Source organism: Gopherus flavomarginatus, chromosome 15 (assembly GCF_025201925.1).
Source record: "Gopherus flavomarginatus isolate rGopFla2 chromosome 15, rGopFla2.mat.asm, whole genome shotgun sequence".
Lineage (NCBI taxonomy): Eukaryota > Metazoa > Chordata > Testudines > Testudinidae > Gopherus > Gopherus flavomarginatus.
This window is the reverse complement of record NC_066631.1, coordinates 4,644,261-4,667,496: the sequence shown is the minus strand read 5'-3', so window position 1 is coordinate 4,667,496 and position 23,236 is coordinate 4,644,261. Positions and strand designations below refer to the sequence as shown.

The 23,236-nt window shown below is 55.5% G+C and overlaps 1 protein-coding gene across 1 annotated transcript in view; it reads right to left on the bottom strand.

Annotated features, from left to right (window-relative positions):
• Nucleotides 1-22,341, bottom strand: part of LOC127034948 (2'-5'-oligoadenylate synthase 1-like) — a 28,824-nt gene extending 6,483 nt beyond the window's left edge. The window contains exons 1-7 of the mRNA XM_050924368.1: nt 20,711-22,341; nt 16,480-16,762; nt 15,510-15,676; nt 14,921-15,171; nt 11,959-12,106; nt 11,045-11,188; nt 1,846-1,953 (exon numbers count right to left, since the gene is read on the bottom strand). Of these exons, the coding sequence (XP_050780325.1) occupies nt 1,846-1,953; nt 11,045-11,188; nt 11,959-12,106; nt 14,921-15,171; nt 15,510-15,676; nt 16,480-16,762; nt 20,711-20,896 (1,287 nt within the window). The 5' untranslated portion in view covers nt 20,897-22,341. The remainder of the gene's footprint in view (nt 1-1,845; nt 1,954-11,044; nt 11,189-11,958; nt 12,107-14,920; nt 15,172-15,509; nt 15,677-16,479; nt 16,763-20,710) is intronic.
• Nucleotides 22,342-23,236: the final 895 nt, after the last annotated feature.

The window sequence follows — 23,236 nt, the reverse complement described above, 5'->3', positions numbered from 1 at the left end:
TCTCAGCCGCATCCCTCCTGCCGATTCAGGCCCTTGGTCAATTCTTCATTTGACTTCAGCAGGCAACTCATGTGAGTAACTGCCCCCCAGTGGGAGGCAGAGTGGTCTGGGAGGGGAAATCTGATAAAGGACGAGGCCTGGTGATCTAGCATTGGTAGGGCTGGAGGCCCAGAGTAGGTATCAGTCGTTATTTAAGGGCCCTGGTCAGGGCTTCCAGGGAGGGGCAGAGGGGTCCCCAGTGGGGTAAGAACCATTTGAGCCTGGAAGGGGGCTGGCAAAAATGAGTTATTTTTGTTTGAACCCCTACATATCTCTGGAAGGGGCTAACCCTCACTGGGGCTCGGCTGAAGATTCCTCCAACCTCACTTGTTAAAAGCCTGGAGGAGATCAGGTGCAAGCACCGCAGGGGGGCGGCAGGGGCAACAGTGCACCTGCTGGGAGGGGGGCTCAGGAGTGAGCTAAACACACCCCCACCCCCAACTTTATACCAGGTCACTAGTGCTGTTAACTTTCCTTACACTAGCAGGTCGCACGTGGCCTGAGCTGAGTGTTTCCAACTTCTTCAGTGCATGCAGCTCGGCAAGTTTTCAAAAAGAATTTGACAGATTCTCTGGATGTGATGTATTGTCAGGCCCTGGGGCCTCCCACCCCAGCTGAGGGCTGGCCAGAGTGATGGCCAGGGGCCTGGCCGGGGCATGTGGGATCCAAAGAAACAGCCTGGGGGGGCTAGAGTGGAGGCAAGGGCCCAGCCAAGGCTAGCCATCACCCTAAAAGTGACTCTGCTGCTCTCCCCCAGGCCTCTGCGAGGTCACTGCCTTACCCCATAGCCAGAGTAACTAACCAGTGATTTTAGTGCAAATCCGGGTTTTCCAGTTTTTGCCACGGCCATTCTCCACCCTTGACTCTGGCCTGATGCACCGCAGACCCCGAACCCCGTGTCCTAGGGGGCCATCGGTCGGGGGGTCTCCCTAAGGGAAGGGCCATTCTGCAGGTATTTTGCCGGCCCTCTGGCTCTCTCCAGACACAGCCCTGCACAAATACTGACAGAGACCGTCTGTCCCCCATTTCCCCGCACTGGAATCCTGCACCTGAGAACCAGCCTCACCTCCCCTCTCACTTGCCCTTCCTCAGACACAGGCAGGGGGTCCCCAGCCCTGCGCCCTGATTCACAACAGCATCACCCTAGCTGTAGTACACTCACCATTGAGTACGCTCACCTCTGGACTGTTCCCCCTCCCCTTCCCACTCCCCCAGTGCCTGGAGAGGCAGGGTCAGGCCGCTCTGTGCACCCCGTCTTCATCGCTCACCTTAACCACCTTCAGCACCCGCATTGCAGAGCCGGAGTTTCTGAAGCAGTTTTGGGTCAGAAATAGGAAGATGGTGTGAATGGCTGTGCTGATCTGGGTCTTGAAAACTCTGTTGGGCTGCAGGTCGTTGCTGATGAACGTATCGAGTTCCTCAGCTAGCGTCTGGTAGAGCCCCATGACTGGTGGTGGTGAGGAGACAACAAGAGAGGCTGCCTAGGAGGGGGGGACTAGCCTGTGTGTGCCCCTGGCAAAGCGGGACTGTCTCTTGCGCCTTCTGGACTGCAACTGGCCCTGGGTGGGGAGGGGAACAGCAGCTGCAGAGGGTTGGTTGCTGCACAGAGGCCTCGCCTCCTTTCATTTCCTCAGCCCTCTGATCAGTTTCGTTTCTCCTATGCTGCTCCCTGCCCCAGGAATGCTTTGGAGTCCACTGCCCTGCACCCCACTTCCTGGCTGTAAGCTGGAATCTCTCCCTGCCTTCCCAGAACTGCTCGCGTGCAGAGCTCAGCAGGCCTGCAGAGCCCTGGCAGGGGGAACGCACAGCTCCACCGTTACTGTGGCTCAGTGATTTCACATCACTTTGCAAGTTCCAGATGGCTGCAGGCCAGCTGGATTCTGACAGTCCTGCCCTGTTTTTCCACATCCTGCATCATCATCGGTAATCCAGGGTCCGCAGGCAAAACTCTGTCCTCCACTCTCCTGCATTCCCCTCCCAGAGCTGGCGCAGGAGTCACTGACTGGCCCTGGAACGGGAATTTAGCCAGTCAGTCTGTTGCTAGTGCATCAGGAGTAGAGTGACCACACGTCCCATTTTGGCCGGGACAGTCCCTTTTTTAAGCCCTGTTCCATCCCTCCTGACTTTTTTTGACAAAAGTCAACATTTGTTCCGTTTGCTCTTGCCAACTTGATCAGTTGACAAGAGCAAATGGGACAAATACCCACCTTTGTCAAAAAGTGGGGTGCGGAGGAACATGCGGCAGGGGAGGTAGACGAGCAGCAATGCCAGTTCCAGCCTTTGGGAAATATGGTCACCCTATGTAGCATGTGCATCACTGCTCGCCCAAACCCTGCCTGCCCCCCCATGCAGCAGCAGTCTAAAAAGCAAACAGCATGTTGGGAATCATTAAGAAAGGGATAGATAATAAGACAGAAAATATCATATTGCTGCTATATTAATCTATGGTACGCCCACACCTTGAATACTGCGTGCAGATGTGGTCGCCCCATCTCAAAAAATATATATTGGAATTAGAAAAGGTTCAGAAAAGGGCAACAAAAATGATTAGGGGTACAGAACAGCTTCTGTATGAGGAGTGATTAATAAGACTGGGACTTTTCAACTTGGAAAAGAGACCTCTAAGGGAGGATATGATTAAGGTGTATGAAACCATGACTGGTGTGGAGAAGTAAATAAGGCAGTGTTATTTACTCCTTCTCATAACACAAGAACTAGGGTCACCAAATGAAATTAATAGGCAGGAGATTTAAAACAAACAAAAGGAAGTATTTCTTCACACAACACACAGTCAACCTGTGGCACTCCTTGCCAGAGGATGTTGTGAAGGCCAAGACTATAAAAGGGTTCAAAAAAGAATTAGATACATTTATGGAGGATAGGTCTATCAATGGCTATTAGCCAGGATGGGCAGGGATGGTGTCCCTAGCCTCTGTTTGCCAGAAGCTGGGAATGGGTGACAGGGGACGGATCACTTGATGATTACCTGTTCTGTTCATTTCCTCTGGGGCACCTGGCATTGGCCACTGTCGGTAGACAAGACACTGGGCTGGATGGACCTTTTGTCTGACCCAGTATGGCCGTTCTTACGATCTTATTTCATCTGCTTCACATTAATGGGGTATGTCACAGAGTTCCCAGGCGATGCTCTGGAACTACTCCCCACAAAGCCAGTCAGGACTTTGGGGAGCCTCCTCTCCCTTGGAGCAGACTGTCTTCAGGGCAAGAAGCTCACACGGCTTCACCTCCTGGGTCTCTCCTTGGAGCATTCAGCATCCTCTGCCCCTCCGTGTGCTTCCCACAGCGAGTCCACCCAGGCAGGGTCCTGGGGAAGCCAGAGGGTCCTGCACCCCCACTTCGCAGTCAGACGTAACTCTCATCCAGCCAGTAAAACAGAGCTTTATTAAGATGACAGGAACATGGTCTAAAACAGAGCTTGTAGGTATAGAAAAGGGGACCCCTCAGCCAGGTCCATTCTGGGGCCCAGAGAGCCAGACAACCCCATCTGCCCTCACTTCCCATCTCCAGCCAGCTCCCAACTGAACCCCCCTCCAGCCCCTCCTTTCTGGCCTTTGTCTCTTTCCTGGGCCAGGAGGTCACGTGATCTCTTTGTTCACCGTTAGCTATTCCCTTGCAGGGGGGAAGGCCCCAGACATTTGTTGCCAGGATACAGAGTGTTGGCCATTTATGCACACTAGAGACTTAAGAAATGCATAGGGGAAACTGAGGCACCCACCCATTATTCAGAGAAAACATTAAGAACAGTCCTACTTCATCACAGGGTATTCTTGGTTGATCTCCCCAGGCTGCTGGGTGTCCCTGAACCCCTCAATCCTGGTCTACCTCTACTGTGGCTGAAACAGGGAAACACAGCAGTTGGGGATCGCTCCTACCCAGAGGAGTCAATTTTCCCATCTTAGCCCCGGGGCTCTAGGATCAGCCAGACTCTGGGGCTGCCACAAACATGGGCCCGTGTCACAGGCACCATGTTTGTTTCACCTGACAAGTGGGACTGTCTGTAGGGAGAAGCTCTCTTGACCTTGGGAGGTATTTGCAGTGTCCTGATGGCACTGCTGGGGCGCTGGGGCCAGCCCTCGATCCCACCCTGCCAGGATGGCTCACTCCAGGGAGCCCAGCTGGGGAGTGTGGGGAATACAGGACATGCAGGGCAAAGGGCTTGGGAAACTGTGCTGGGAGAAGGTGGAGCTGGGGCTCCTCCATACCCGGATAGCAGTGGGAGACCGAAGGGCCAAGCCTTGCCCAGAGGACAGAGGGGGCTGCACAGGGGTTGCAGGGAGACGAGACTGACCCCCAGAGCAGGATGACTCCCCTGAGGTTATCCTGCCTGCACCGAGTGCAGTCTGCCTCTGGGCCTGATTGAGAGAGGCCTTGCGGCGAGGGGAGGGGGCTCCCCGAGGCCTGGCCCATCTGTCCCCTTGTGCATGAAGGTGGGGTTGGTCCCGGTTCTACCGGAGCCCATCCCACATGGACAGGGAGTCCTGCCCTAACCAGTGCAGGCCAGGGCTGGAGCACAGATCCAGCGGGCTTCCAGCAGCATTGCTGGCCACAGCAGCGCGCCCGTGCAACTAGGTCCCAGCTGCTCCCCTCCCCCATGATCCCCGTCAGATCTGCCAGGTCCCGAATGATGGGCTTGAAATGGAGAGAGACACGGAGTCCCAGTGGAGCCTCTAGCTGGGCAGAGGCAGGGGCGCTGCAGCCTGGCCAGGCACCACGCTGCCCCCGGGCCCACGGGCTCTGTACCGCTTAGCTCCCATCTCACACTGACTTGGACCAGATCTGACCAGTTGCACCAGCCAGGCCTCCATCTCCGCCCAGCTGCCAAGTGCATAAGTGGTTCTCACTGCTCTCCAGCGGCCCCTCACCCACAAGGCCCCAGGGTGGGATCAGGCCCAGCACTACGAGAGCCGTGGGGGGAGGTGCTGCCTCCCTGGTGACCTGCTGAGCCCCAGAACTTAGGGCAGTGCTGAGCCCTGCCTTGCAGCAGTGCTGCACTGATACCTCAATCCCCACCCCAGGCACCATCCCCTCCCTGCCCCCAACCCACCTAGCAGCGCCCTCCCAGCTCTACCTCTTTCCACCTCGATCGCCCCCCAGCACCTCCCCCACCCAGAGTGGGCAGAACAGCTACGTGTCTGGGGAATCGGAGCTGGGAAATACATGGGAACATGCAGCAGGGGCTGGCACGTGCCAGCTCTTGGGTGCTCAGCTCCATCCTCTGTGGAACCCCCCTTCAGGTAGTTGAAAGCAGCTATCAAATCTCCCCTCATTCTTCTCTTCTGCAGACTAAACAAGCCCAGTTCCCTCAGCCTCTCCTTGTAAGTCATGTGCCCCAGCCCCCTGATCATTCTCATTTCTCTCCACTGGACTGTCTCCAATTTGTCCACATCCTTTCTGTAGTAGGGGGCCCAAAACTGGACACAATACTCCAGATTTGGCCTCACCAGTGCCAAATAGAGGGGAATAATCACTTCCCTTGATCTGCTGGCAACGCTTCTACTAATGCAGCCCAATATGCCATTGGCCTTCTTGGCAACAAGAGCACACTGTTGACTCGTATCCAGCTTCTCGTCCACTGTAATCCCCAGGTAATGGACCATTAGGGAAAACAATAGGCCTTAGGAAAAACTTATCTTCCCCCGCTCCCAGCCTTCCTGAGAATGCTTACTCTGACTCTGCAAGGTCATGTGACCAGACCACTTGTCTCCAGATTCCATTTTGGCTGCCTATATTTTTCCACAAGCTGGGCTGGGAACTGGTTTTGGAGCAAGGGGTTACCACCATATGCTAATGCTATATAAGGGAGTGACTCCCCCACAACTGAACACCTAAGAAAAGCTCCAAAAGAAAAGGACTTGGAATGGGGGTGGGGAGCCCAAGCTGCAAAGCACGAGCAGCTTGTGCCTTGAGAATCTGCAAGCCAGTTTGTATCATCAGTCAGGGTGAGAGATTGTTAATTCAAATCCTTTCCTTCTAGCATGTTAAGCTTAGTTTACGTTTTTGTTTATTTACTAGGCAATCTGCTTTGATCTGTTTGCTATCCCTTATAGTCACTTAAAATCTATCTTCTGTAGTTAATAAACTTGGTGGTTTTTTGGCTTTATCTAAAACCAGGGTGCCTTTGGAGAGCCTGGAGAAAACCTCAGTCTGGTTTAACACAAGCATATTGTGCATCTCCTTCCCACATCTAGGGGAGGGCAAACTCTATGAGCTCACATTGCACAAATCCCTGTGCAGTGCAAGATGGTACAATTTTGGGTTTATACTCCAGAGCAGGGGTACGTGCCTGAGGAGCTGGGAAATCGGCTGGTGTCTGCTGGTTGCACTCGGGTAACCGAGTTTGGGGGAGTGACTCTACCTGCTATTGTGTGGGTGATAGTGGGGCCTGGGTGAGGCTGGTTGTGTATCCAACCAAGGAAGCAGTGTGAGCAGGGCCAGACCAACTGAGTGATTAGAGGAGCGCAGCGGTTTCTCACAGCTCCTAGACTGCACCCCAGGCTGCCAGCCTGTCATATCCTCTCCTCTCAATTCTAGCTCCACAGCAGCGCCCAGCAGCCAGGACCAGCAATTGCAAGGAAAGTGCTGTTCAGCCCTGGCATGGAGCATGCTCGGTTGCTTTGTGGTGCTGCTGCAGGTGAGGTCTGGTCACAGGTAGCAGTTGTGAGGGTCTAGAGCGTGCTCACTGCAGATGGACGCTTCCAAGAGCTATGCTGCAAAGTTCTAGCACATCTGCACTGTGTGTGTGAAAGGGAGATTTTTTTCAGAGGCTTCTGACTTGGCCAAAGTTGGGGCAATTTCCATGGGAGGGCAAAAGGCATCTCCCAGCCCCCAGGGTGAGCCACCTGCTACATTTCCAGCCCCTGCTCCAAAGCCTCAGGGTGTACAGCTTCTCAAAGAAAGGGTTACAAGAGTTCTCTTAACATGGGCACAACAACACATTTTTCACAATCTCATCCTCAGAAACAGCTGAACCACTTTTTCCTGAAATGTTCCCCCAAAAATTCAGCCTCTGACATCCAGCATGAGAAATTTCAACCCAAACAGCTAAAGCCTGGCAATGTTATACACAACGGAAAACAGCAGCTTAGAATGGAAGTGTCGGGCAACCTTAACTGTGGGCAGCACTTCCTGCCCCAGCTATCATGGGGTTTTTAATGTCACCTCCTCCTACAGCACCCATGATCCCCCAAGGATTCCTCCTTCTACAGGGCATGCTGATCCTCCGTGGGACCAATGGGCCTTTACACTCAGTGTCTCCCTCCACCTAGTAGCTGGGTCAGCCACTGGCTCGTCAGCCCCTACAGCCTCTGGCATGTCACACTTTATTGTTAGGGGAACGCAGGACCAGCAGATAATAAAGAGAAACAACGTTTATTCCCAGAAAAGATGGGGATGAATTAAAAGAAGGAAATGGGACCCAACTCGTAACCAACCCACCAAGCTGCTCTAAGCGCCAAATGCCACAAACAGAGTGGCAAGGCCGCCTTGCCCCGGTGTCTCCCCACAGCCTCAGCTGGCTGGTGGAGTGGGAGATCCAGGAGAGGGACTGGGATCTCTTGCAGGGAAGCCCTTATCGCTGTTCTGGGTGCAGTGGGTCCCTGGTGGTCAAGTCCTGGCTGCCCCTGGCTAAGGGTTGCCAACTTTCTCATCACACAATATGGAACACGCTAGCTCCACCCCTTCCCCAAGGTCCCACCCCCTGCTCACATTCCCTTTCCCTCTGGGGCTCGCTCTCCCCCACCCTCATTCACTGAGCTGGAGCAGGGGACTGGGGTGAGGGCTCTAACTAGGGGTGCCAGGGATGAGGGGTTTCGGGTGCAGGAGGGGGCTCTGGGTTTATGGGAGGGCTCAGGGCTGGGGCAGGAGGTTGGGGCACAGGCTTACCTCGGGTGGTTCCCAGTCAGCGGTGCAGCGGGGCTAATGCAGGCTCGCTGCCTGTCCTGGCACCACACTGTGCCCTGGAAGCGGCCAGTAGATCCAGCTCCTAGGCGGGGGGGCCAAGAGACTCCATGCACTGCTCTCGCCTGCAGGCATTGCCAGTATGCTGCGTCCCCTCTGGCTGCCAGAGGCGGCCAGCTCTCCTCACAAACACTGTCCCTGCCCCACTCAGTGCCCTTCAGAGTGATCCCAGCATGGGCAGGCTCTCCCGGGCCTCCAGCTGGTCACCCAGCTTGTCCACTGAGCTCCTGGCTTGGCTCCCACAGGCTGCCTGTGTCTCTCTAGCACAGACTGAACAGGCTGGTTGCACTGAGTGCCATAGTCTCTGTGCTGCTGTCTGCGGGACCTACTTCTCCCAAGCCTCCAGACTGGCAGGGGGAATAAATACTCCATGCAGCCACTCTTCCTTCCCCCCCGCCCACGCTTCTTCCTAACAGCGTCCTCCAGGGAAACAGATTCATTCTTCCCTCAAGTACCTCTCATCTTTCCTGCTCTGCTGTGGAAACCCAGCAGGACCCATGTTAAATGGGCATCACAGTTACATTCATTTTGATGGAATAAATGGGCCCAGAGCCTCAAAGGTGTTAACACGAGCCTGTCAAATGGTCACTATGGTTCGGGGCTTTGGGATACAGAGCTCTCGGCCTGCTCAGCCCCATGGCAAACAAACCTGTACTTGTTTTGTTAACAGCTTTTATTAAGAATACCAAAAAAGAAGGAAAAACGTTAAAGCATCTGAAATGTAAATTAGCTGTAGAAAGTCTGTAGCTAGAAGAACCCTGTCTGATGTCTCTAGGATGATATCTAAGATGATAACAACTGTCAGTCTGGGGAGGGAGGGAGTGGGGAGAAAGTGAGTTTTGCTGGGCTGGAGATGGAGATGTTGCAGTTGACGTGCCAGCCTGCTTCCTTTAAGACAAACACACACAAGGGGCGAGAACAGAACAGCACAGAGACAAACTGCAGCCTCTGTCTCTGGTCCTGACTGTCATTTGCATCCTCACTGCTGGAGAAACCTGCCAAGCACACGGTCCGATCAGCCGCTCCTGGCAAACTTGTACCAGCATCAGATGATTTAGGGTGTTGCTTTTAGCTGCCTCTTTGGACAAAGGCTCCCAGCCGTGATGCAAAATGTGCAGTCGTGGGCGGCTAAGCCAGACTCTTGTTAACCAGAAGGCAAAAGGCGAGGGGTAGGAAAGAGAAAGTCTTTTCTCTTTTCAGCCCCCCCTCCTCCAAAAGGGAGTGGTGGGTGAAATAGCCCAGCCCCTCATTATTTAGGCCTGATTTCTGATGCACCCATTTTGGCTGATTGATTTCTGACCTCACACTTCTCTTGTTTACCAGGCAAGATCTTAACACTGGCCTTGAGTTGAGTTAGGTCAGGAGGCCGTTTGGTTTAGAATAATTCAGTCTGGCTCCCTTTGCTCCCAGAACACCAACACTGATGACAACAGGCTGTGACATGTTACGAATTTTCACTCACTTCTCACCGTTCAGCGCACTCCCAGGGTACATTAGTAGACCCAAACATTACGACATCACTCAAACAGGAATTTGTCCCACTGGGGACATGGTCCCCCCACCCAGTCGTCACACACACACACACACACACACACACACACAAGCAATGAACATGGTAAATAACTCTGCAATCAGCAGAGAGGGGAAGTACCCCCGGACAGAGAGAAAATGCATCATAGACTGATGCCATCAGGGACCGGAGGGGAGGAAGTGCCTCCGAATGCCAAGGGACACGCCTGGAGATCACGGCCATCTCCCCACCCACTGCACAGAGCCAGTCAGTGGAATTGCCCCCTGCCCTTAGGTGGAAGTCGGAGGATGAAGGCTGGGTAGGAGGGGAGATGGCACATGGAGACGGAGGGAGAAGGGCAGGGTTGTCCTCAGAAAGGAGGCAATTGGCCTTGAGATGCTCCCGTTTGACTCCCAGTCTGGGCGCAAAGTTAATAGCAAAGCAGTGAGTCTCGTTTTCCTGCTGTTCTCCCCCTCACACACACACACACACATAATGTCCCTGGGTTCTTGGGCCTGTTTATCTCTTTCCTCAGCCCCCAGCCCCAGTGAAGCAGCGGTAGCACTTGGGGCCCCGTTCCCCCCTGCCCTAGTATCATGCCAGCAGGGAGCGAGTCCAAATGGTGCCGTTCTGAGCCAGTAGCATTTCCCACCCTCAGTGACAATGCAGGGAGTAAAGGGCTCCGGGGCCTTGTCTACACACATCGCACCGGGATGAGATCGTTGACATAGTGCAACTGGAAAAGCTATTCCAGTGGGCACCTCACGGGGCTGCACTCCACACTGCTAAAGCGTGCTGCATTGTGGGTAGGTATCCCAGCATCCTCCATGCCCCAGCTGGCTCCCTGCCTTATGGGGAGTTTTGCTGTGTATTGACACCCCCTGGCATTGTAGGGAACTATGGGAGTTTGGGATTTAATGCCAGGATTCCCTCACCTATCCCCTAATTCACCTCGCTGCCAGAGAGAGGCCGTGCTGTTGTCCATTGCAAGGGGAGAATGTGCCATCCTGTTGTTGTCGGAAGGGCCTGGCAGGCAGGTGGGCTCAGCAGAGCGAGTCACACAAGGCTCACGGGGAGCATCAGGGTGAATGCAGACACACATGGGAATGGAGCTGCACAGGAGACCTGTCCTTGAAGGGGGCGGGATGAGGACGTAATGCTCATGGGGGCAGGATAGCAAGTTGGGGCACTGGGTGGAATGGTCCCAGGCCTGGCTGACTCTCAAGAGCTGCCCAAAGCTGGGGAGTTCTCTCCTCTGATTGCCCAGGAGCACAGGACAGAGTGGGAAAGGGAGGCTCCAGTGTTCCCATCCACTCACGGGCAGGGGGACCATGACACATGTGGACTACGGGAACTGGCCACATCCTTCCGGAGAGGAGACCAGCCCAGCTCCCATGGCTCAAGGTAGCATGAAAAGTAGGAATGGAGGGAGCCCCCAGAATTCCCCCCTTCCTGTCCACAATCCTTCTGCCCCCAAGCTGGGGCCGTCCCCTTAAGGAGGGCTGGAGAGGCGTCTCAGAGGATGGTGCAGAGGGACGGCTGCTGGATGGCCATGGCTTGGTTACTGGTGCAGGCTGGCTCAGGCTGAGGTTCTGAGACTGGATGTTCTTGTGCTCCGGTGTGGATCTCAAAGCCCCTGCTCCCTTTGAAGGTTTGCTCAGGCTGGAACAGGAGCACACAGATATTGGGGATCAGTAAAAGCCAGCGGCTGCCCCCCATTGGCGCCAGGTCTCAGGGCCAACAGGGGCCCCTAGTGCTGCATCATGTTGTTTGGGGATAACAGAGGGCAGATGGCTTCCCAGCCAGCCAGGGAGAAGAGCTGATTTTCGAGGGGAGCAGCCATCTCAGGCCACTGGCACCTCCTGGCTAGACCCTGCTGGGATCAAGGTGTCCAGACTTGGCAGTTCTGGGCCCAGATTTGGCAGCAGCCTGGGTCCCAAAAGGTCACTGCTCCTCTCTCCCCCGTGTTAGGTCTCTGGGGATGGAGGAGCTGCCTGGGGTGGGGGGCAGCAGGGACGGGGAAGGGAGAGAGCCTGGCTGACCTCAGGAGAGAGAGGCTGTATCTGCAGCAGCCTCCCCGCAGGGTGCCCAGAGCCCTGGGTCTGCGTCTGGGGCAGAGCAGAAAGGCTCACACCCAACCTCCCCTGGTGAGATGGCGCTGTCACTCTGACGGGTGCTCCCCCAGCCCGGCGACTGCCTGTCTGCAGAGAACGTGGTCAGGGAGTGACTGCCTGGCAAAGCCAGTGCCACTGAGCAGACAGGGCCTCGGGAGGGCACCAGTTGGGCGGAGAAAGGGAAGTACAGGGCCAGGGTGAATGGATCTCCCCACTTTGCAGGGGTGGGGGCATCCCCAGGCTGGGCCTGTGCTGTACAGGGGTGCAGAGCGAGCTCCTTGGATACAATCAGAGACATTGTGGTGATGCCGTGCTCACCGGCACGTCCCAGGGCTGCACAGGAACGCCGTAGAGGTCCATGCAGCATTGCTGGCGACAGCAGCACTCAGCCTCTTGTGCCACCAGGTCCCAGCGGCTCCCCTCCCCCACGATCCCTGTCGGATCCGCTGGGTCCAGGATGATGGGCCTGAAATGGAGCGAGACACGAAGAGTGGCGGTGCTCACCAGCTGGGCTGAGGAAGGGATGAGGCAGTGCGGCTGGGCACACACTGCCTCCTTGCCCACAGGCTGCGTCCTCTAGGCGCTGTTGGCTATTGGTCACTCAGCTTGGCTGCAGCTCGCCCCAGGCTCTCCCCACCCCTGACATCCCGTGATCCCGAGTGCGAGCCCTCTGCGCCACCCCCTCCCCTCCCACAGGAGCTATCAGGGCCCCACCCCTCTGCTCCCCTAGCCCAGCGGCGTTCGCCCTCCTCATCCTCAGCAGCCGCGCTGCCCACTCTGCAGGGATGGGATTTCACCCCCCACTGCAGCCAGACTCCCTACCACAGCTACCCTCCTGCCATTTCAGCCCCACCCAGCAGCTCTGATTGGCTGCTTTCCCCACTGCACCGCCTCCTGCGGGGGCATCCGACAGACTCTCACAGGAGGGGAGGCAGGAACCCAGCAGCTCAGGGAGGCTCCATCCCCTCCTCCCCCTCCTCCTGTGAGCAATGGGGACAGGACGGTTTCTCTGGGCAGGGGTATAGGGGGGTGAAAAGCCCCTAAAGCCCCCCACAGCCTGGAAGGGGATAGGGGATCCCACTGCAGCTCCCCGCCTGGCCTGGGAGAGGCTGGTGAAGAGCTCCAGGAGGAGCAGAGGGGAGGCAGGCAAGGGCAGAACACATGTGGGGGTTGGGGGACAGGATTGATTTGGAGGTTGGGGGCTCAATTGCTGGGCAGGGGATGGGCAGATGTGGAGTGAGAGCTGCAGCAGGGGCCAGACTCACCTGACCCAATACATCTGGGACCCTGTAGTGTGGCGGTGGGGGTCCCTGCCGCCCCAGAGAGACACGAGCCCCTCTAGACACCACAGTGGGCGGAGCCAGGGAGCTCTAAGCCCGCCCCCCAGAGGGTCAGGTGTGGCGCAGGAAGTATAAAGGCCCAACCCCAGAGCTCACTGCGAGGGCAGGTGCTGGGGAGACCAGACACCTCTGGCTTAGCTCCCAGTTGGGAAGCCCTGGTGACCTGCGGTGAACCCAAGAGCTGATCAGGCCTGCCCTGCACCAGCTACTCGGAGGAGTGGCAGAGTCTGACCCACGCCAGCGATCCCGAGTAGTGGCCGAGCCTGACCCACGCCAGCTACCCAGAGGCGTGGCAGAGTCTGACCCACGCCAGCAATCCCGAGGAGTGGCCGAGCCTGACCCAAGTGAGCGATCCCAAGGAGTGGACGAGTCTGACCCACGCCAGCGATCCCGAGGAGTGGATGAGTCTGACCCACGCCAGCGATCCCGAGGAGTGGATGAGTCTGACCCACGCCAGCGATCCTGAGGAACCCCTGGTGCTGGACCCCCCTGAGGACACCGCCCCGACCCAGATACCTCCAGAGGGGGAGTCCGGAGGTAGCCCAGGGGCAGCTCATCCTAGTCTGGCTGCAGCACTGCCAGAGCCAATGTCAGTGTGTTGCAGCCAGGATCCCCACTGACACAGCAGCTGGTCGTCTGCCATGCTAGGGCCTGGGCTGGGACGCAGTGGAGTGGGAGGGCCTGCATCCCCCCTGCCACCCACCCCGCAGGTGCCCGTCTCCCCCTCTCCCAGGCCTTCGGAGCCAGGGCCTGGGCCCACTGTGTATATCTTGTTCTTGCTCAGCCCCTGACTCACCCTTGCCCTGCCCTGACTAGGGCCTGGGCTGCTGACTAGCTGTGTCGTTTCTGCCCTCACAAAGGCCGCGGAGGAAGACTAGACCCTGCTACAGCTCTTCCCAAACATAGTGAGGTGGTGGGGGTCCCTGCCGCCCCAGAGAGAGTCAAGGCGTGGCTAACCTCTCTACAGACCCACACAGGGAGGGGGAACAGACCGAGGGCGACACTCAGAAAACAGATTGAAAATCACAGTAGCATCTTTAAAAAAAAAATCATGACTTTTTTGGGATCTGACTCAGGAGTTTTGATCTCCTGAGACTGGCCGTGTTGGGATCAGATAAGCCGCAGGTAAAAGCCAGGCTGAATTGCTGGGGCAGGGGGGCAGCTGCAGGACTGGGGGGATGGGCAGCTGTGGAGCTTGGGTTACAGCATGAATTGCCTGGAAGGTTTTGCTCTGCGGAGGAGCTGCGAGCTCCCTGCGCCATCAGGCAGCACTGGCTACAAATCTGTGTCATTCGGTCATGAGTGGGTCTCGTCGTGAGAGCTCCTGTAGCTGAGCCCATCGTGAGTGGCTCACGGTGCACGGATGGGGCTGCTGATGCTGCTTATGGGGGTATCAAAATGAGGAAACAAACACACCCCATCTCCTGATGGCAGGGGCCACCCCTGATTTTTGCCACCTCAAGCTGGAGTGCTTCCGTCGAAGGAAAAAAATAATAAAAAGCCAGAGTGCCACCCCTTGAGAAATGCTGCCTGGAATGCTAGTGCCAAGAGCTGGCCCTGAGCCTGGCACCTGGGGCTCAGCCCAGCCTTTCCTGGCAGGGGGGGAGCCAAGATGCAGGTGCCCCAGGAGCAGTCACAGTGTCAGCCCCTCCCTGTGCCTGGGGCTGCACGGCTCGCCTGTAGCATCTACCCCGAGCTGGAGCCAGCAGCCAGGACGTTGGAGCACCAGGCTGCATCTCCCACCCTGTGCTGCCTGGACTGAGCCCTGAGCACGCTAGTCATGTCCACACACAGTGCAGGTGGGTTCGTGGTCCCACTGGCCCCTCCCAGTGCAGACCTGGACAGGACCGCCCCCGGGGCCCGGAGCAAGAGGGGGGCGGGTGGGAATAGCCATGGGGCAGGATGTGGAGGGAAACTATCGGCCTGGGACTGAAGCTGACCTGGCTTTCTGGAGCTGATGGTGCAGGAACCCTGCCAGGACCTCATCCGCAAAGTTGTAGTTGATGGTCCAATAGACACAGAGATGCTTGTACTGCTGAATCAGCTCCAGCACCGTCCGGAAGCCCTTGGCCATGTTGAAGGCTGGATCCCTGCTGCCCTGCTCCCAGGCGTAGACAGACAGGAGCTCCAGCGCGTACTGGGGGGGCAGGGACTCCCCCTCTCCTAGGTACTTTTTATATGGACGGACATGCTGTAATGGACAAAAGGGACGGAGATGAGCCTTGATTCAATGCCCAGTTCGTGCCCCAAAATCCACACAGCAAAGGGCACCGGGTTTGGGGTAGGGGGAGCTCCCTGCAGCTGGGCCCTGTCAGTGCCAGCCAGGGCTCGGGCATAGTCAGCTTCCTCACCACAGTGCCCTGCCAGTGCCAGCTCCATCTGGGCACCATTCACCTGTCTCAGACGCCGAAGGAAAAGCATTTAGTGAAGGGGCTTTGCTGTGCCAGTCAAGAAGGTGCTGGAAGGGGAAAGCGCGACCCCCCCCCTCCACCCCAGGGGCTCTGGGAAACCGTGGCCTGGCTGCTGTACCTGCTTGTACCAGTATTTCACCAGGCGGATCAGGCTTTTCACTTTGGTGCGGCGATCCACCACGAAATCCCGCTGCAGCTCGGTGAAGCAGGTGGAGAACTCACCCCCCCGGGAGCAGCTCTGGATCAACTCCTCGTACACCTGGGACATAGGCTTGGCACCCGAGGCTGGCAGGGAACATTAACACACAGGTGCATGCCAGGCTGGGCTCCATCTCTCTTTAACCTCAGCATGGCACCTGCAGTGCAAACCTGGACCCTGGTAACGCAGGGGGACCACACCTGGGGCTATTTAGCAGGACCCGGGCGGTGTGGGGGCAGAGGCCTGGTCTGCCACTATCTCTCATGCCACCTGGTGCGGCACGAGTGCCTGTCCAACTCCTGCAGGAGTTCATGTGACACCTCAGGTGCTGGGAGCGGGCACAGAGCCTGGGGGAGGGCATCTGCATTTATTTCAGGGTGGGGGTATGTGCAGGGGAGCAAGCAGAGGCACGGGCCCCCCCAATCAGCGGGAGTATAGAACTCTTCCGGGGCAGGGAGAGCAAGCTCCACCGGCCCTAGGCCCACAAGGTAGAGGGTGTGTGTGTGGGTGTGTGTGTGTCCAGCTCTATTGGCCTCAGTGGGGAGAAGCCAGCTCCTCTAGTCCAAGGGGCTGCAGAGGTGTGGGGTGGAGAGCCAGGTCCTCTGGCCATGGGAGGCACACAAAGTGTCCCTCCAAAAGCAGTCACATTTTTATTCCCTTGCACACCCGTTTCCGGATGTTGTACATTGCAAGGAGTGGAGTAGCAAAGATCTAGGGATCTGTGGAGAGATTGTGACACCAGGGACCCAGCAAACACAGCTCTCCAGGGCTCAGGGTCCAGACTCTTCCCCCCGAGGAGAATCCCTGGCCTTTGGAGATGGTCAGAGAGCAGGCAGTCTTCAGAGCCCCGTGTCCCTGACCCTGGCAGAGTAGGGGCAGCAGGACGTACACAGGGCGTTGTAAGCTGGCAGGACGTCGAACTCTATGGATTCATCGAGCGTCTCAGAACTCATCTTGAAGCTCAGCACACGGGGGTTTGGCCACCGGGACTGCTCAATGAACACCTCAAAGTGCTTCTCCTGCTGGCACTTCTCCAGCATCCTCTCGATCTCCTTGATGATCCCTGCCCGGTTCATCTCCTGATCGCCGTACCCTTTGAAGCAGCTGAGGAACACCACGAGGTCGGCATCGGAACTGTCTTTCAGGGACGTGCCTTTGCCCAAGGACCCACCCTGCCGGGAGAAGGGAGTTAGTCCCACGTCGCCTGCTGGACCTGCCTCCCCTACCTCTCCTGCAGAGCCACAGACCGCAGACCTCCATCCGGGGACTCCTGCATCCAGCCCATCACGTCTAGCTGAGCTGCGCAGCCCTGTTAGACACACCCAGTCTTGACTGAAAGACTTCAGGTGACGGAGAAGCCACCATGTCCTAGATTAAGCTCTCTCTTTGGTTAACGACGTCCTCCCCCCCACCCCCCATTAAAAATATGGTATCTTCTTTCTAGTCCAAATTTATCCAGCTGCAGCTTTCGGCCACTGGATCTGGTTCTGCCTTTTTCTACTAGATTAAAGAGCCGTCTGCTATAAGAAATCTCTTCCCAGGGAGGTATGTGCAGCCCATGATCACATCTCCTCCTACCCATCTCTTAGCTAAGCTAAAGAAAGGGAGCTTAGGCCAAACAGGGTAAAGGCAGGTTTGCCAAACCTCAGATCATTCCTTGGCTCTTCTCTGAACCCTTTCCAGTTTTTTCAGCATCCAAAGTGTGAGCAGGATCCAGGAATGGTCTCGCCAATGCTGTACCCAAAGTCAAAATATCACCTCCCTGTTCTGACTGCATCCACAGCCATATTTCTGCAAATGACCAAGGGTCACAGAAGCCTTGCACTGGGAGCTGATGTTTAGCTGCCTTCCCCCATGACTGCTGAGTACTGGTCAGTCACTAATGTCCAGGATCCAGCTCCCTGCTCTGAACACATGACCTGCTGTCTTCGTTCCCAGATGCATGACCTTGCACATCGCTGTAGTAATGTTGTTCCAATGAGCCCAACTTACCAAGGGAGCCAGATTGCTCTGTGTAACTGACCTGTCCCCATCACTATTCACCACGGCACCAGTCTTTGTGTCATATGCAAATCTTATGGGCAGTGATTTTATATTTACTTCCAGATCACTGATAAAGATATGGAGCAGCACTGAGTCGAGAGCAGATCCCTGTGGAACCTACTAAAAATACACCATTGGATGACATCTCCCTGTTTACACTTGCTTTTGCACACCTATCAGTAGGAGAGCTTTGAACGGATTCAATAGCGGTTACAGTGATTTTGCACAGTGCTGATTTTTTACTCCCAGTGTCACATGGGACCAAGGCAAATGCCTGCCAGGAGTCAAAGTCCACATTATGTCAACACCTCTCCCAGGTGAGCACCCTAACCGCTGGGCCAGATCCACGGAGGGGAACTACGCCCAGCACTGCAAAGCCTAACTTCAGGTGCTCCGCCACGTAGTGGAATCCACAGCCTGGAATCAGGCACCCAGCCTCCCGATTCAATGCACAGGGAGAGCCAGGCACCTGAGAATGGATCCCACTAAAAACACCGCTGGAGGAGGAGCACTCTCCCAGAGTGGGAGATCCTGTTTCAGATCCCCACTCTGCTTAATTCAGGGCAGGGCCTTGCAGGCTCCCACTGGGAGCCCAAATCAGTGACTATAGGGAAGCGTATTCTGGGGTAAAACTCTCACAATCCCTCCTGGGAATGTAGATACCTACAGGATTGGGCAGTAGCTCAGCAGCAGTTTTGAGGATCTAAATTTTGTATTTAGGTACCTAAAGCAGCAGTTAAGATGCCTAAATCCCTTTGTGGATCTAGCCATGATTTGTTTCACAAGATCCATTGGCCATAAAATCATGTTGACTAGCATTATGTATTCTGCCATTCCTTAATTCCTTATTGATTGTGCTCTATACCAATCTTTCCCTGATTTTGTCTGGGACTGATGTCAGGCATCATGACTAACAGCTTTACTGTCTTTATCTAGTATTGGACCTATGCCATATGCTAAGATTTGATTTATTTCTGAAATATTTAAAGAATTCCTTCTCATTGTCCTTAACCCTATTGGCCATAGAGTTTTTATTGATACCTTTAGCTTCCCTTATCTATTGTCTGCAATTCCTAACTACAAGTTTGTACTCATTGCTATTTTTTATATATATTATATATATAATTAATTGGTCCTTCCACCTTCCCTCTCAACCATGATGGTTTTTTAACCAAAGAAGGCTTTGTACATAATTGCAGATCCCTTGGGAATGTAATAAAGCATCCTTGAACAGCACCTAATTATCATTCTTTTTTTTATGTTTACGTTTTTTCTCCTCTTCAGTTTTGCTCAGGACTGTTTTCAGCTCTAGGAAACTGGCCTTCTTAAAGCACCAAGTCTTTATACTGGTTGGGCCTATCTTTTGTTTGTGCGGAGCAAATTAAATTTGATCATGATCACTTGCACCTAGGTAGCCATCAGGTTTTAGTGCAGTGATAATTCATCTTTATTCTTCAGAATGAAGTGTAATATAGAATTCCCCTGAGCTGACTGTGAAGCTTTTTGCATTAGAAATTTCTCAGCTATAATGATTAGAAACTTCAAGGATGTTTACCCCATGGCAGCATGAGCCCTGCGGCATGTGCCCCCCCACACTGACCAAAACCCCCCATGATAAAGCAACTCTTTCTACACATTCTAAAGAGATGTTCAAGGAGCTTCTCCCCCTGTGCCTTCATCTGATTTTGACTGTAGCAGAATGCACAGTACCTGCCTTGGAACAGATCACAGATCCATGTGCACCCCAGGTCCTGTTCCTTTGGACTGTCACTAGCGCTAAAGCAGGTAACGGTATCTATGATGCAGATGCCACCCTACCCCCTTCTGTGCTTCCTCATCACCCCCTTCCCCATCTTCTTCCCAGAGATTCTGGCCACAGAACCCCCCTTCACTGCTTCTTGCTCCAGCCTCAGCGAGGTCCCCACCAGCTCTCTCCCACCTGGGCAAGCCTGGCTGCTGGTCCCTCCCTCTCCCCCTGCCCTGTGCTCTTGGCAGGGGAGGTGACTCCCAGGCATGTGGGCTGCCAGGTGAGGGCTGCCCTTCCCTTCAGCATGCCCATACTGCTCTCAGCAGCTGGAGGGCCCATCCTGGTGCTCAGCCTGGCCCGCTCCTTGCCATGTAACCACATAATACTCTGCTCCTTGCTGCACATGCCCTGGCAGTGATCCCTCCTGCGAGCCCCAGCAGTCCCTCGCATCCCTGGTGTGGTCAGTGCCACTCAGCAGAGCACCCACGGTGTCTCCGGAGTGCCCTGCCCAGACGCACCCTGGCCCATTTGCCACTTTGACTTTAGATTGTTCCCTGCCCCTGGGGCCCCAAAGGCCATGGGCTCCAGATTTGTATAATTTTGGTGGTGCCCAGAACAGGTCCAAGCAGAGCCATCCTGTCCACTCTGTGGGGCCCAGTGCTTTGGGGAGATGAGGGGTCCAGGGCAGCCTGGCACTGGCAGCAGTGAGTGACCTGGCTCCCACCCGCCCTGCCGGCTCCTAGCATCGCTTGGGGGAGGGAGTGGAAGCAGGAAAGAGACGGGGCGAGGGCTGGGGGGAAAGAGGTGGAATAGTGGCAGGGAGGGGGCAGAACAGGAACCGGAAGAGGCAAGGCAGAGCAGAGCAGGGCGGGTTGGGTCACTTGCTGCTGCTGATGCAAGGACCCCGCTAACTCCCCAGGCCGCCCTGGACCCCGTGTCTCCCTGAAGCACAGAGCTCCCCAAAGTGAAGGGCCCAGGGTGGTTGCCCCAGTCCATCCTATGAAAATTTAAGCCCAAACATTGGTGGAGTCCGGGCACCATGGGCCCATATAACTCGCTGCCTATGCCAAAGGTCAGTCCCTCAGCCCCACGCCCTGGCCTCACTCTGCGGTGTCTGAAGGAAAGGGCAGAGCCAGCCTGGTAGCTGGGTGGCTTGTCCCTCTCCTGCATCCCAGACATGCACACAGAACAGCAGGGATCCTTGAGCCTTGCCACTCAGAACAGGTCACCCCTGCCTGGCATTGCCCTGCCCCCTGTGCAAAGCAGCCGCCCATTGCACCGTCCCCCAGTGGTTGTGCCAGGAGCAGCTGGGACAGGCCCTACCACTCACCTTCACAACCTTCAGCACCTTGATGCGGGGCGGGGGGCAGTCGGCGAAGCAGTTTTTTTTCAGGAACTCACAGATCGTGTCGATGGCTTGGCCAGCCTGGCGCAGGAACGTGCTGTCGGGCTGCAGAGCATCGAAAATGAACTTATCCAGCTTCCGAGCCGGCATCTGGTAAAGATCCAGAGCCATCGGCGCCAGCCTAGCCTGGATCCACGCCGCTTTAGAGCCCTTAGGGGAGCCTGGGCTGCAGCCTCTGGCTACAGCAGGGGCAGTGGGGAGGGCAGTGTCAGTGTGGCCCCGGCTGCAGGCGTTTGCAGGGCCCCGTCGCTGCACAGCAGCTCCAGCTGGCTCTTTGCCCTGGCACGCCCTGCTTTTGTTTTTCTGTCTCCCCGGTCGGCTTCATTTCCCGCTGTGGCTCAGTGCAGACTGGCTGCTCTCAGGAGGCAGATAACGCAAGGCAATGTGGCCTTAAATGTGCCTGGGGGAGAAGCCCCATCGCTTAGTGAACGTCTCCAAGCCAAGTCCTGTGAACGACCCTTTCCCCCTGCGACTGGGCCCTGGTCACAAAGGGCACGGTCTGGTTCGTCCGTAGTGGGCTGGATCCTGTCCTCACTCAGCTAAACCTTCAGCAGTTCCATCTGTGTCCCATGGAAGCCAACGGGCACCCTGTGTTTGACAGCATGGAGCCAGGGTGCGACCCCAGGGGCGCGACCCCCAGGGCAAGGGCAAGAGTCCGAGGTCTTTGCCACCTCAGAGCACTAGAAGAGCCTGGACTCACCATTTCATTGTTAAGCCTTTTCCAGATCATCTCCAGGGGCTCGGTTCTGTGAGCTGCAGGCAGCTGCTGGGGAATCCTGGGCAGTGGGCCAGGGAGGCTGAGCAGCCCGAGGAGGATGTGACGGTGCTGCCCATAGGAGCCAGCTGAGGTCACTCAATTAGGGTGAACTGCAAACAGAACGGGGCGGACAAACCCCAGAAGCTGGTGGTTATTCCAGTATGTAGGTTTACCAAGCCAGCACAAAACAGCTTCTGTAGTACCTCACTGGTTACTCAGCTGTGCAAACAACACAGTTCCCTTAAAGTGCCCAGCCTCAGGCCTCCATTCAGACACACCTGTCAGATATGATGATGATTAAATGAAAATCTTATTTCATCATAGAAAAGAAAAGGTTCTTCCAATCCCAAAGGATCAGCCACCTACCCAGGTCCAATTATAACTTAGATCTTACCCAAAATACAGACTATTAGCCAATTCTTATTAACTAAGCTAAAAAATTTTAAAAAGAAAAGAAAGAGTGTTGGTTAAAAGATCAATATACAGACAGACTTGAATTCAATTCTTGAGGTTCAGATACACAGCAGAGGCGAGCCTGTAGTTGCCAAAAGTCCTTTTAGAAATAGTCCATAAGTTACAGTCCAATGTCCATATTCAGGGTGGCTCCAGTCAATGACTGGGGATCTCGGTCCTTGTGGCTTAAGGTTTCCCCCTCTTGAAATCCAAAGCAGATCTGAGATGCAGTAGGATCATGTCCCAGGGTTCTTATACATTTCCGGCAGCCTTGCGGCCTGAGAAAACAATAGGCTTAACTCTCCTTCTCCCAAACAGCCTGGCAATTAGCACAGGGCAATTTATCCATTAAACAGTTCAGATACAGGTTACCACAACCTTCAAAGAGACACAGAGACAAAAATACTATTTCACTCAAGTATCATCATAAATGTTAATATTCCTGTTTTGATCTTTGCATTAAAACTATAGCAATAGACAAGCCTTGTTTGCTTACATCACAAGCCCTGAGCAAACATCTCCCCTTTTATCTCTAACAATGCGGACTTGCATTTCAAAGCTCTATTCATTTACAGATCTTCCTAACCAGTTTCTACAGTTTACCCATGGGTCAGGTCAGTCTGAGTTAATTAACTCTTTCTGGCCCTGTCACCTTTCAATGAAATATTTTACACTCATAACGTCACAGAGGAGCATGGCAGAGCCACGGTGGCTGGGGCCCAGCAGCGTGTTCAGCTGGGCAAGAAAACGCCCTGTTCTGGCTGGTCAAAGCCGTGCTCCAGGCGGGGGAGGTGTCCCAGCCCCAGGAAACAGCTGGGAGCTGGGACCAGGTGCTGACTTGGTACAGCTGGCCAGCCCCAGAGAGACCCCAGCCCCACTGTCACTTCACCCCAGCTCCAGAGAGACCCCAGCCCCACTGTCAATGCACTCCAACCTGAGACACCCCCTGCCCCACTGACTGTCACTGCATCCCAGCCTGAGAGACCGCCAGCCCCACTGTCACTTCACCCAGCTCCAGAGAGCCCCAGCCCCACTGTCACTGCACCCCAGCTCCAGAGAGACCCCAGCCCCACTGTCACTGCACCCCAGCCTGAGAGACCCCCTGCCCCACTGACTGTCACTGCACCCCAGCCCGAGAGACCCCCTGCCGCACTGTCACTGCACCCCAGCCTGAGAGACCCCCTGCCCCACTGACTGTCACTGCACCCCAGCCCCAGAGACATCCCTGGCCTCACTGTCAC